The sequence below is a fragment of the Delphinapterus leucas genome, chromosome 11 (assembly GCF_059928025.1).
Source record: "Delphinapterus leucas isolate spDelLeu-1000000601 "Yukka" chromosome 11, BTC_Dleu_Yukka2, whole genome shotgun sequence".
In the NCBI taxonomy this organism is placed as follows: Eukaryota; Metazoa; Chordata; class Mammalia; order Artiodactyla; family Monodontidae; genus Delphinapterus; species Delphinapterus leucas.
The window spans coordinates 63,757,977-63,773,000 of record NC_143139.1 but is presented as its reverse complement, the minus strand read 5'-3'; the positions used below and the strand labels follow the sequence as shown (position 1 = coordinate 63,773,000).

The 15,024-nt window shown below is 36.9% G+C and overlaps 1 protein-coding gene across 17 annotated transcripts in view; it reads left to right on the top strand.

The window, feature by feature from the left end:
• Positions 1 to 15,024, top strand: part of PAWR (pro-apoptotic WT1 regulator) — a 209,221-nt gene that overhangs the window by 65,695 nt on the left and 128,502 nt on the right. For all 17 annotated transcript variants that reach the window (XR_016394997.1, XR_016394995.1, XR_016394993.1 and 14 more), the window contains exons 3-4: positions 4,568 to 4,699; positions 13,820 to 13,854. Coding sequence is in view for 2 of the 17 variants with exons in the window: in XM_089921075.1 (XP_089777201.1) it covers positions 4,568 to 4,699; positions 13,820 to 13,854 (167 nt within the window). In the remaining 15 variants the exon portion in view is untranslated. The remainder of the gene's footprint in view (positions 1 to 4,567; positions 4,700 to 13,819; positions 13,855 to 15,024) is intronic.

Here is a 15,024-nt window from a genome sequence, read left to right as displayed (position 1 = left end):
CTGTATGACTACGCCACTGTTCGTTCCTACCAGCAATATAGGAGACATTCGGTTGTTTCAAATCCTCATTAACACTTTAATTTTAGTCGATATTTAATTTTATTATTCCAGGAGGTATGTAGTGATAGCCCATTGTGGTTTTCATTTGCATTTCCCTAATAAGTACTGATATTGAGCCTTTTTTTCATGTATTTGTCACCCCTATATTTTCTTCGGCAGAGTGTTCAAATTTTTGCTCTTTTTTTTTTTTTTTTTTTTTTTGCGGTACGCGGGCCTCTCACTGTTGCGGGCTCCTGTTGAGGAGCACAGGCTCCGGACGCACAGGCCCAGCATGGCCGTTGGGCTCAGGGGCCCAGCCGCTCCGCGGCATGTGAGATCTTCCCGGACCAGGCACGAACCCGTGTCCCCTGCATCGTCAGGCGGATTCTCAACCACTGCGCCACCAGGGAAGCCCTTGCTCATTTTTACTGATGTACTGGAATTTATCCTAGTATGTGGAATAAATCCAATTTCACATTAAAAAATATATAGTTATCCAGTTATCCCCAAACCATGTGTTTTAAAAAAAGCCCATTCTTTCCCACCAGTAAGAGTTTCTACTTTTATTGTAAACACAATTTGTCTATTTAGATCTATTTCTGAACTTTCTGTTGTGCTCCTATGAAGTACAGTTTTTTGAATCCTAACTAATAGGACTTAACAAAAAATCCGTTTTCTTTTTATTTGGTTACTTTGTCAGATCTGAGCAATAATCTTACATGTTATAAAAAATTATTCAAAGCAGCTTCTTTTTTTTTCAGTGTTGATACTTTGTTATTAGCAATGAAAATCATACATTTCCTTTTTTGTTCTGAGGTTTTATTTGCTAAAATATTAACACTCTAAATGTACCTTTGGGAAGAGCAAAGAGCTTGATGAGAATTAGTGATGCTTATTATTATCATTTCATAAAATCTGACTTTTTGGTTTGTTTCAAATAATTGTTAACTCAGCTCCCATGCAACTTCCTCTCTAATCTGTGTGAAAGGAGAGAATAACTTTTACATGTTTACATTTATCTATAAATGAGAGCTGAGAAGAGAGGTAGGAGATTCAGTCCCACATTACTGTTGTAAGTATACTATAAAATCAGTAGCTATTTTCTTCTCATCTTTTTCCCTCCCAGATAAAAAGCTTATAATTCATAGAAAGAAGCTTTAAAAAATATTTAGGGTTCTTTTTGGTTTTATTTTTGCTAGTACTTATTTAAAGACCAACTCTCTCTCTCCCTTGAGGATACCAGCCAGCTTCTGTGCTTAGAAAATTATTAATCTTTACAAGAAATAGCATAGGAGATGTCTTTACCCACCTTTGTCAATTAACTCAGTTCCTTTTTGCTTTCAGTCTTTTCTTTTTTCTCACCATTTCTACCAAATGGTTCCTCCAGGTGTAGTTATCCCCTGTTAAGTAAGATAGTTTAAGGAATTTGTAAGATTCTTGTTGCTAAAAGAACTATACTGGTTTCTAGAAGAACTTTGGAGGGAAATTGTGATTCATCAAGTAATCCCTATTCTAAAAGCTTCCTGGAAAGTAAGATGTACACACTCTCCACAGAGATAGTATGTGTGATAAATAGGTTCCCAGGTCAGTGGGTAAGAGTGTTGCCAAGAAAAAGAACATTCAGAATTTTAACTTGGGATGCAACAGTCCATCTCCCTAATTTGTCTCATCTTGGTAACTCATTTATCAAACATTTACTGAAGTTTATTTTTTCTGCTTTCTTTTAATGCTGGTGAGTCTATATTACTCTATGATTTAAGAATTCATGCTACTGACATTTGATCCTACGGTTAGGGATTTTTACAGCCCAGGTACCAGAGAATGATTGCTTTCACAGAGTAGAAGGCTAGATGAGACCATTTTTTATTCTTTCTAGGTCTTATAGTCTTGCTGACTCTTGTCTCAGTACTATGTATTGAAGAATTTCTGTACTCCGTTCTCTTTTCTGTTCTAGTATCTTTATCACATAGTTTTCGGTGTTGTGGTTTTATACATTTTAATGTTAGTTAGAGTGAGTGTTCTGTCATAACTCTCTCTTTAAAAAGTAATTTTTCTGGGTGTCTTATGTAATTATGCATCCAGATGATCCACCCTTACTTTCCAAATAAATTCAACTTATGAATTGATTTACAGATTATTGACACCTTCAGTATTAGTTTTTTTTCTTAAGAAGAGATCTTAATTTATACCACTCAGTAAAGTTTTATAGTTTTTTCATAAAGTTTTTTAAGTTTATTTTTATGGTTACTCTTAAAATTATATAATCTAACTAGCTATTGATGTTACTCTGAGAAGCTATTTATTTCTGTGTGCTTAATGAAAAACCATCTTAAGGAACTGTAGTAATTCTAAAATATTTTTGACAAATTTGTATCATTTGAAATGATGAAAATTTGCCTTTCTGATGCTGAAATCTCTTATTCTTCTTCCCTAGTTTTACCAAATAGTACTTCCAGAGTGATGGTAACCACCCTGTTGATAGTGGACATCAGTGTCTTAAGTCTGGCTTTGCTTTTAAATTTTGTTGATATTTTGGCATAAAACATGATACTGTCTTGGTTTGAGAAAGTCTTTTTAAAAGTCCTAAGAGAGATTCGTTTTCTAATCAGGACTAATTTCTTAAACTTTGGTACCCTTTACTAGATTCCTTTTATTGATTCTGTTTCCACCTAAGATACATCTTTTTTTTTTTTTGGAGGGGGGGGCATGCTGAGAGGCTTGAGGGATCTTAGTTCCCCGACAAAGGATCAAACCCAGGCCCCGGCAGCGAAAGTGCTGAGTCCTAACCACTGGACTGCCAGGGAATTCCCAGATATATCATTTTTCATAGGATCCCATTGCCTACTATGTTGTTTAGTCTCTCCACTTTTGGTCCCTGTTAATCAGAACTCTGAATTGCTGTATACAGGTTCCTTTCCCCAAATCAGTTTTGATCATGTTTTACTTATATTCCAGGGAATTGTAGCACTATAACATGTTTCAATGTTATGTAATGAAAAGTCTAGACTTCTTAGGCTATTTATTATCTGTATTTCTTTGTGATCAGAGCTTATGCCTTTCCAGTACTCACCTCTGTCAAGGACTTTGAAGGATCTGAGATCTTACCCTGCTTACAAGCTAACGAGTTAGCCTGCTATGGTTTCATGGATCCTGGCAGAAGACACTAGTCTCCTGGGAGTCAAGAACAGTTTGTTACTCACAGCAAAGCAGTAGCCACAGTGTTATCATTTTTCTTGTACCAGTTACCTAAGCCCCAGTTCCCACAGGGTGAGAAGAGGGCCAGGTGACATCTGTACACATAGTTAGTTGCATTACAGGAGAGACCCTAAACATTCTCTGGAATCTCAGCCTACTTGTTTCTTTAATTCATCCCTTCCATTCTGTCCCCCAGCTTTCCCTCCACATCATCCTGATTTAAGACTCTATATCAAACAGATGCTTTCTTCCATACCCACCCCCCCCCATGGACCTTGTGTCTTTGAATGTGCTGCTTATTTTCTGTGTTCTCCTATTTCAGATGCTCCAGTGATCCTTCTTGGTTTGCACAGTGGCTTCAGCCTTTCTTTTCTCTTTGCACAATTTGTAAATACTATTGTCTTTCCTGCTATTCTGTGCTTTGGTCAGTGTCTTAGTGTTTACAAAGTGCCTGCAGAGATATTATTTATTTTTTGTCTCTTACAAAACACACACAGGCAGTGTATTGGTTAAGAATGTGTTCAGTTACAAGGAACAGTTGACCTATTTCACAGTGGGTGTAATGGATAGAGTTTAGTTTCTGTTTATGGGTTGTTGGTTTTGTTTTTTTTTATTAATGTAAAAAGTCTGGATAGATAACACAGGTGGTGTTATCGGTTTTTTAAACAGCACCCTTTCATGTAAGCTTTTCCATATGCTCTTCCCATCATCTGAAATTCTCTTTTTTTAATATCTGCAATTCCAAATTAAACACATTTTTTAAATTGTAAATTCTTCTACAGAGTGTTTGTAGAAGACTTACTCCCTAGGTGAAGATACTCATACTAAGGTAGAAAATGGCCTTTAACATTAAGTTATGTGCGCACGTACACACACACACACACACACACACACACACCTTCAGTGGCTTTTATTATTAAGTTATCTGCACATGTACACACAGACACACACCCCTTCCCGTTAGACTCTACATTCCATGTCTGTGTGGTGTGTCTTTTGTTACCTTCCAAAAAGTGCTTTAAGGTAGTCCATTTACTTGAAGATTGAATGATGAAGAAAGAGTGAACCCTACCTTTAAGCAAACCTTGTCACTGGTAGTTAGAGCCTAGAGCCTAGAAAGATGTTCACAAGGGTGTGAATGTGGAGGTTTGGGTTTTAAGCAGATAATTTAGTTTATAGGAATTAAATGTACCAGTTGTTGAAAGGAACACTTTTATTGTGTAGTTTCTGAATGCTTAGTATTTCTTAATGCTATCAAATGTATCTTCACGTACTATCAAAACATTTTATTAATATTATATAGAAGTAAAATGGAAACTATTCTTTCTTTCAGTGCTTAGATGAATATGAAGATGATGAAGCTGGGCAGAAAGAGCGGAAACGAGAAGATGCAATTACACAACAGAACACGATGCAAAATGAGGCTGTAAGCTTATTAGATCCAGGAAGTTCCTATCTGTTACAAGTGAGTATTTAAAAATTCTAGAATGTCACTAGCTATTTTAACAATTTTTAAGTTACTGTTAATAATTTTTCCAGTTTCATTTTGGTTGTATCAACTCTATTTAAGTACTTTCAATGGATTTAACCAGTGATTTTCCTTATATCTAAATACTTTTTGACGTAAGCAGTATTTGGTCCTTAGTTCCTGATCAGTGAGTATTTACTGACTAAGCAGGTTTAAACAGTATTCGTTGTAAAAATAAGCAGGAAAAATAATTACCCTTTTGCTCTTAAAAAAGTAAGGATTAGTGAGTTTTAAGTGAGTGGAGAGTTCTGTTCTAGGCTGATATTTGCATTAGAATTATGTAGCAAATAAAGAGTTGAATAACAAGTGTCTACCAAGTCAAATGTTTCAACATAATAATAAAACACAACATGTAGTATTGTGAATTGCCAGAAACACCCATATTTCTGTGTAATTATAAAATACTTATTAAAACAAAATTTAAGTCAGTTTCCAATTAGCTGTTAACTTGGCTTCTTGTAGCACAGAAAATTGGGAGTTGTTGGCATTGGGGTGCCTGAGTTTAAAGCAAATCACTCTTCAGAACCATTCCATATAAACTGTACTTTGGGAATTATCTTGATATATCTAATCTTAAATTAATTTGATGGCATTTTGAGATCGTAAGCCACTGTGTTGTCTTTTCAGAGTTCCAGCTTTGACTTTGTAAGTGCATTTTATTATGATACTACTCTAAAAGGAGTTTCCGAGCAGTACACATATCTCCCTGTTTTACTGATGAAAAAAATGAAATGTAAACTTGTCTATTAATTTGCAAGGTTATGATAGAAGGCATTTGGCAGAGAGAGGCAAAATATTTTGAAATGGTTTGGATGTGAATGCAAAACTTCTTTTTCCTCTGCTCTTTGAGGCAGATACATTGATGCGAAGAATGGTAATGGGGGTTTGTCTGTGCCCCTGTACTGCAGTTGCTACTGCTAGAATACCCTATTATAACATAGCGTAAGCTAAGCAGCAGTGCTTCTCTCAGCACCTCTGTGACTGTTCATAATCTAAAGTATCTTTGTATCCTTTGTTTTTGTGTATTACAGCAAAGTTGAAATTAAATCTGTGCCTATTCCAGGTGAAGAAATAGGCTTAATTTATTGGGATAGAGACAATATAGCATTTTGATTGAGTCTAGAACTGGTTTCAGTTCTTGGTCATGTCACTTAACATCAGGCAGCAGCTTTTGGAAAGAGGGCTGATTTCTTTCTGTTCCTTACCCAGTCAAAGCTGAGGAGCCTAGTGTTTAGTTTATTTCCAAGTTTATACCCAGATATGTAGCAGTCTCTGCTGATCCGGGCTCTCTGAGGAGCTTTCTGCCTTATCCAGTTTATCTTCTTTCCTGTAGCTTTTCTAATCTCTTCCTAGGTCTGCCCTTCATTTCTCTCATTTTTGTTTATTTGTTTGTTTCATTAGCAATTAGGATGTAACTCACTGATGATCTTGGTTTTAAGTATGTATATTCCAGGCTATGTGCTTAGGATGAAAGTGAGGCAAAAACTCTCCCGTGGATCCCAGATTGCCACATTGAAGTTGGAATGGGAACAGGAACTTTTCTGTCCACATAGTTGACATCTCTGAGTTACTACCTAAACTCACATATTCTGTTACTCAGATAAGATATAGATTTTATTTATAACTCCAACTTCAAAAACAACAAAAAGAGAAAATATTGGCATCATTGATTGTTTTAAGGCTTTTCTTGAATAGGACAGAGAGATTTTGTTTCTTAGCATTATGTATGTGAATCAGTTAAACAAATTTTTTTAAATGAAGAATGAAATGGGAACATGAATTTGGCATAACAGTAAGCTCTGTGAAAGGTTAGAGTGTTTTAAGTTTCTGTTTGGCATTTTTCAAATAATATGGAGTAGTGGTAATAAAAAATGAGCCTTTATATTTTTTTCTTATATTTTTAGCTATGATTTTACACATTTTTAACCATGTTTTTTTCCTAGATAATATGCCAGTTTTTAAAGTAATATATTAATTCTCTGATTAGATAATACATGATCAATTAGAAAATTTGACCAAAATGAAAATGTAAAAGACAGGGGAAATTACCTAGTTTGGTCTCCTTATGTATTTTATGAACTGTTTATTAAATTTTAAACTTTAGGCTTAACTAATTTTAAAAGAAGCATACAGTCACATGCTAAAAAAAGGAAAAAGCATAAGAAGGTGTATGGTAAAAAGTCTTCCTCAGCTACCTGGTTACCTTCTTTGGAGGCAACTAGTGCTTTCTTTTCTTGCACATCCTTCTAGATCCTTCTTGAGGTAGTCCATAAACAAATTTATGTCTATATGTGTGTATATATATGTCTATATATGTATTCACTAATTTTTAGCACACTGTTTTGCATCCTGTTCGTTTCATTTAATATTGTGGAGTACATAAAGAGCTTCCCTATTATTTTTTTGTAAACACAGAATATTCTATTTTATATATGTATCATAATTTTTCTAACTAATTTCTGTTGATGGTCATTTAGGTTATATATAATTTTTTGCTTTTACAAACAATGTGGTGGTGAAAACCTTTTAATATATGTTCTTTTGCATATGTGTGTGTAAATCAGTAGGATAAAACCCTAGCACTAGAATTTCTGGGTGAAAAGGAACGTGCATTTGTAATTTTGATGGTATTGCCAAAATTCTCTTTGTAGGTGTTATAGCATGAACATTTTTTTCCATGTTATTCAAAATTCTTTGTGTATTATTTTCAGTGGCATAGAATTTTCTTTTTTAATGTGTGTAATAGGTGACACAAATTTCCCATTAATACAAATCCTCAGTGGTTAAACGTTTTTACTATTATAAGTCATACTGGAATTAACATCTGTGGAGATTAAATAAGCTTTTTGTGTTTTGAATTATTTTCTTTGGCCAGATTACCAGAGATGAACTTATATTTATGAGTTTTATTTTTCTCCTTTCTTTGATTATTTATTGATTTGCCTTTTAAAACAATCTCAAGTTTACTGAAAAGTTGCAAGTACTGTACAGAGAATTTTTTTCCCTTAAAATGTTTGAGGGTAAGTTGCTAACTTGATGCCCTATTACCCCCAATACTACACTGTGTGTTTTCTACAAACAAGATCTCCTACATAACCACAACACAGCTCTTAAAAATAGGAAATTAAAATTGACACATTCTTTTACCATCTAACATATTCAGCCATCATCAAGTTTTGCCAGTTGTCCCAGTCATGTCCTAAATTATAGCAAGAGGGTCTAATTCAGAATCACATGTTCTATTTAGTCACTATATCTCTTTAGTTTCCTTCAATCTGATACAGTCTTTCCTTAACTTTCTTAATCTTAACACTTTTTAAGATTGTAGGTCATTTATTTTGTGATGTGACCTTCAGTTTGGGTTATCTAATATTTACTTATAATTAGATTCAGGTTGTATGTCTTTGTCAGGAATGTCACAGAATTGGTGCTATGTTTTTCTCATTGTGTATCCTATCAGGTGACACATGATTTTAGTTTGTTCCATTGCTGATGATGATCACTTTGGTCGTGTGATGAAGGTGGTATTTGCCAGGCTTCACTGCCCCTTCTTAATAAGTATTTTGTGGATAAGTGCTTTGAACCATGTAGATATCTTAATCTCCATCAAACTTTCTATTTATCTCTGTCCATTTATCTATCATCTATTTATACCTGTATATCTGTATCAACTCCCTATTACCTATTTTATCTGATGGGTTTTACTTACCATCAGTATTAGTTTTCTATTGCTGCTATAACAAATTACCACAAATTTGGTATCTTAAAATGACACAAAATTATCAACTTACACTTCTGTAAGTTGGAAGTCTCATTGGACTAATAAAATCATGGACTGAAATCAAAGGCTAAAATCAGGGCTACATTCCTTTCTGGAGGCTGTAGGGGAGAATCAGTTTCCTTGCCTTTTCCAGCTCCTAGCGGCTACCTGTATTCCTTGTCCCTCTTCCTCCTTCAAAGTCAGCATTGTGACCTTTCTTCTTTGCCATATCTCCCTCTGACCTTCTTCTGCCTCTTTCTTCCACTTTCAGTGACCCTTGTGATTACATTGGGCCCATCAGATAACCCAGTATAATCTCCCTATTTAGTGGCGTTGATTAGCAACCTTAATTTCCCTTTGCCATGTAGCCTAATATATTTGAAGATTACAGAGATTAGAATGTGAACATCTTTTGAGGGTCATTATTCTGCCTACCACAGCATCATTATTTATTTTAATAGTCACATTATCCCAAATTTGGCCAGTGAGAGCCCCTTTAACCTTTTGTATCCTTTGCTACATCTCCATCATTCTCGGAATACTTCTTTGTTTTCTGGCATAATAAGATAATGCAGACTCATCTTTAGCTTCTTACTCCAGTCTTGGAAGCTAGCAGCTACTTCTCTAAGGAGCCCTGATTCCTTTTACTGGAAAATGATATTGTGAAGCCAAGATCTGGGCTGTAGTTATGTTCATGTTATTGAGATGTCACCATTTGTAGTCGCTCTCTATGTACAGACCTACTGTGTGTGTCTCTGTGTACATGCATACGTATACATATCTGTTGGTCTGCTGCCTGCCTACCCACCTAGGTAACTACGTCTATCTGTGTAGATACTGAAACTAATTTATACCAATATGGCCAATTCTAATCTAATATCACAAGGCTTAAATCTAGTGTTTGTAACTCCCTTTTGTGACACTGAGGAACCTGTTTCCCGTTATTCGTAATGTGTTTTCTTATTTAGTCAATTCCCCTATATGTAACCTATTTCCCATTGCCACTCCTTCCCCACACTTATGCCCTCCGTACTGCGAGTGGGTTCTGACATCATACGTTGGCTTTACCTTGTGCATGAACACTCTCCTCAGTTTCTTCAGGCTTGGGCATCCCTTGTGAAGCTGCAGGTTGCCCTCTTTACCCTGCTTGAGTTGTGACTCCTCACACCAGTTCACCCCCTCTGTGGAGTCCATCCTTACCCTGCTTAGCTTCTCCATCCTGTGACAGGCTGCTCTTCCTTAGGGTCTTCCTTTGTTCCTGCTCAGACTGAGACCTCATGCTGGATTACTCCTCCATGGGGACCCCTTATCACCTGATTGGGTTTTGACACCTCCAGGCCAGGCTGCCACTCTGTGGACACTCTCTTCATCCTATTTGGGCTCCAGCACATCAGCCCTGCTCATGCCCTACAGAGATGCTCTCCACACCTTGCAAGGGCTGTGAATTCTTCATGCCAGGCTGCCTTTTTTTTTTTTTTTTGCGGTACGCGGGCCTCTCACTGCTATAGCCCCTCCCGTTGCGGAGCACAGGCTCCGGACGCACAGGCCCCGCGGCCATGGCTCACGGGCCCACCGCTTCGCAGCATGTGGGATCCTCCCAGACCGGGGCATGAACCTGCGTCCCCTGCGCCGGCAGGCGGACTCTCAACCACTGCGCCACCAGGGAAGCCCCAGGCTGCCTTTTTTGAGGGAACATCTTCTTTACCCTTCTGGGGCTCTAAATCCCCATTTTGGGCCCCCCTTATGAATGGATGACCATCACACCCTGCTTGGGGCTCTCAGTATCCCTTCCTGGGACTCCCTTTCTGACCTTGCCTCAGGCCTGATAACCTAACTTCCCTTTCATGCTTTGTAGACCCCTCCTCATTCTGCTCAGGCTCTGATTTCTCATGCCAGGCTAAGTCCCCCTGCTGTATGGATGCTGTCCTCAGTTTTCTTGGACTCTGATTCTTTTTGCCAAGCAGCTCTTCTTCATGGAGTGTTCCAGTATTCTGATACCCTGGTTGGGGCCACCTTATTTCCTCCCCACCTTGCTCTGCCCCACCTAATGGCTTTAGGACTAAGGCGTTCAGGAAAGGAGGGGAATAATGAGCTTTTCCTTTTTTTTTTTTTAATTGAAGTACAGTTGCTATACAATACTATACAAGTTACAGGTATACAATATAGTGATTCACAATTTTTAAAGGTTATACTTCATTTATAGTTACAAATATTGGTTATTATTTAGTTTTTCCTTTTAAAATCTTTGTTAATTTGATAATGTCCTTATTTTATTCTCATTTTTAAAGTTATTTTTATCAGTTGTACATTACAGATATTCTGTTCTGCATTCATCTTCAACATTGTATCTTAGTATATTATATATACCAGTATAGGTATTTTAAAGTTAGTCCTGAGGGCCAGTTACCATGGTATGCCATAGTTTACCAAGGGCTATACTGAAGTTATTCAAGTTTATTTGAATAACTTCAGTATTATTTTACTATATTCTACTGGGCCTGTATTTGTCTGATCTTATTTCACATATGCTTTTATATTCGTTTATACTTTACAAGTGCTGATCTGCCGCTGCACCTGTAAAGACAATGTTCGTGGAATTTCCTTATTGACCATTCTAAGCTTGAATGAAGCAGAATGTTTTATTTAAACTCACATAAAACAGTTCGTGCTTTGCCAACATTTTCTAAGCTCTACATAGGTCTTTCCCCCTCCCTTTTGTAATATAAACCATCCCATTACAAGAAAGATTATTTCAGGAAAAGTATATTTTAAATCAGTTGTATAATAAACTTTAGGGTTATTGGAAGGTCTAATTACATAGTCTTTGAAACTTTTAAGACCAATATAGTCTTAGCATTCATATTTTTTACAAGCAATTTCAGTGATACTGAAGGTATTTCTTCTCCCCCCACACACTTAGAATGGAATTTTCAACTTTCACAGTTTTAGTAATTATGAAGTTATCACTCTTTGCTTGGAAATCTTTGCGGTCACAGAAATATAGAGGCTTCTAGTTAACAAATCTAAGGTTTATATTTGTGTAGAATTTTGTATTAATGTAACAAGAGTTTTCCTCCTTAAAGTTATAAGGGACTCTTTTACTGCACTATAGGGGCTGATTTTTTTTTTTTTTTCTATCTAACATAGAAAAAAAGTTTTTTCAGTTTCCTCTTTTTGGCAGGGCATAAATTCCATCTGTAAATGTGAGTCTTGAATACACATGAGAAGCAGGCTACCACCCCTCCCAATCTCTGCTAATACTAATATAGTCTATCCAATTTGGGAAACATTCCATTGTTAAGCAATGGAATTTTTTATATATATATAAATTTATTTTTTATTTATTTATATTTGGCTGCATTGAGTCTCCGTTGCTGCACGTAGGCTTTCTCTAGTTGTGGTGAGCGGGGACTACTCTTAGTTGTGGTGTGCGGCCTTCTCATTGCGGTGGCTTCTCTTGTTGTGGAGCACGGGCTCTAGGTGTGCGGGCTTCAGTAGTTGTGGTACGCAGCCTCAGTAGTTGTGGCTCGCAGGCTGTAGAGTGCAGGCTCAGTAGTTGTGACGCACGGGCTTAGTTGCTCTGCGGCATGTGGGATCTTCCTGGACCAGGGCTTGAACCTGTGTCGCCTGCATTGGCAGGCAGATTCCCAACCACTGCACCACCAGGAAAGTCCCTAAGCAATAGAATTTGATTACTAGAGTCACTGTGAAATAACATTTAGTTACAAAATGTATAATCTAATAAAACTGTATTCAAATCTGACCAATAAACAGTAAGCTTAAGTGTTGTCTGATAAAAAGCATATTCACATCTAACCAATAAACAATAAGCTTAAGAGTTGTTGGTCTGCTTTAGAATCTTAGCTCTTGAATATTAGTTATACAGAAATAGGCTTAAATCTAATTGTTTATACATCTTTATACATGAGCATGGAATAATTTGATCAGGTATGTCCAAGTTGTAATTTGATCAATTGCACCAAACTAGCTGTAGAGAAAATACCGTAAAAGTTGACATATGTTTTAAGTCACTAGTTGTTTAAAAAAAAAAGCTGTGAGAAACGTAGAAAACAGATATTATACAACTTATTAGTATACTTAAATGGAAACTTACCTGATAACTGACTTTAAGTCATTTATAGTTGGGTCAAAGTATAACATTAGTATAATGCCACGATAGTGTAGTGTTGCTGAAAACATCCTCCATTTCACCTTTCTGTATTTATTAAAATTCTACTCTAAATGTGTATTACTCTTAAGTTTTATCATGTTAGGGGAAAATGCCTACTTTAAGCCTCAGAAATATTATTTATTGCCAGGTTGTTTCTACCGTTACAATCAATATATCAGTTACCCACAAATCAGTAAATGCAACAAGGGCTATTCTTAGTTAGCAATTTTGCCTATTTCATTGCAGCAAGAGATAGTCTGGATAATCAAGCTGATGTCATGTTTTGAAATATTTCATTTATAACCAAAGTGAGAGAGGTGTTATGTTTTGGAACTTAAGGCATTATTAGCATTTTTTCTAATGCATATTTAGACAGATATCATTCAAGGTCTGTGCCTTAAGTTTTAGTTCATATAGAATAAGATTAGGGACTTTTATGAAAGAAAACCTTGATAAAATGTTAGTTGGAGTACTGTTTGTGAAACTTAAGGGGAAAAGTTCCATATGGAATCATTATTATCTACATTCAATAAAATGTACTTTGAGTGCATACACATAACCTTAGTATTTCTTTCTGCTTTATCTAAATAACCAGTGATTAAACATTTAAATCTAGTTCCTGTGGTTTCAAAAATAGTTTTAAAGGGACTTCCCTGATGGCGCAGTGGTTAAGAATCCTCCTGCTAATGAGGGGGACACGGGTTTGAGCCCTGGTCCGGGAAGATCCCACATGCCGCAGAGCACCTAAGCCTGTGCGCCACAGCTATTGAGCCTGCGCTATAGAGCCTGCGAGCCACAACTACTGAGCCTGCATACCACAACGATTTAAGCCCTTGTGCCTAGAGCCCGTGCTCCACAACAAGAGAAGCCACTGCAGTGAGAAGCCCGCACACCACAACAAAGAGTAGCCCCCGCTTGCTGCAAGTAGAGGAAGCCCGCAAGCAGCAACGAAGACCCAGTGCAGCCAAAGATACATGTAAAAATAAATAAATCTATAAAATAATTATTTAAAAAAAAAACAATGGTAATTGTTCCAATATTCTCTGTCAGTAGTTTTATGGAATACGGAATTGTGTGCTTATACACATACCCAAACTGATATGTCATTTTTTTTTTTACTTTACAGGAGCCATCTAGAACAGTTTCAGGCAGGTACAAAAGGTAAGAATCCTTAAGTTATGACTAACAACATATTGTAGACATAAATATAATGTCTTCCTGACCGTGGCTTAACTAACTAGAACTGTTTCAAGCAGCTGTTTGAAAAATAAGAAACCTTAATATTGTGCTCTTAAAAAGAAATTACATCGTAGGCAGGAGTGTAATGTCTTTCTGACCATGACTTATTCTGACATACTCTGCAGTCTTTGAATACTGCATACACCATGAATTTGTAAGGGTTTGATGAACTTAGCAAAAGAAAAACTGAGTCATTTTCCCTTGTGTATTTAAACACTGAAAATACAGATATACCATCTGTATTAGTCAGCTTGGGATACCATAACAAAATACCATAGACAGGATGGCTAGAGCAGAAATTTATTTTCTTACAGTTCTGGAGGCTGTAAAGTCCAAGATCACAGTGTCAGCGTGGTCTGGTTCTGATGAGGCTTCTCTTCTTGACTTGCAGAGAGCTGCCTTCTTACTTTGTCCTCAAATGGTGGAGAGAGAAGGGGTGGCTTCCCTGGTGTCTCTTTTGATAAAGACACTAATCCCATCATGAGGGCCCCACCCTCATGACCTCATCTAAACCTAGTTACCTCCCAAATGCCCTGCTTCCAAATATACCATCACATCGGGGTTAGTGCTTTCAGCATATGAATTTTGGGAGTATCCAATTCATTCTGATCTTAGTTCATTCAGGCCACTATAACAAAATATCACAGACAACAGAAATTTATTTCTCACAGTTCTGGAGCGTGGAAGTCAGAGATCAGAGAGCCAGCAGGGTCAGGTTCTGGTTGGTGAAAGCCCTCTTGCAAGTTGCAGACTAACAGCTTCTCACTGTGTCCTCACATGGTGGAAGGGGCTAGAGAGCGCTGTGGGATTTCTATTTTAAGAGCACTAACTCCATTCATGAGGACTCCACCATTGTGACCTAGGCACCTCCCAAAGCCTCACCTCCTATTACCCTTAGAATGGACATTAGGATTTCAACAGAATTTTGGGGGGGGGACACAAACATTCAGACCCTAGCAAGTCCATAGCGCCAGCTATACACAAGGAGTAGTGCTTTTATCAGAAAATGTGTTTGAGTGTGTGTGCACATGTATAGGAGGAAAATCACAATTAAGTATAAGTTGTTTAACAGAGATGACTGAGATATTAGCT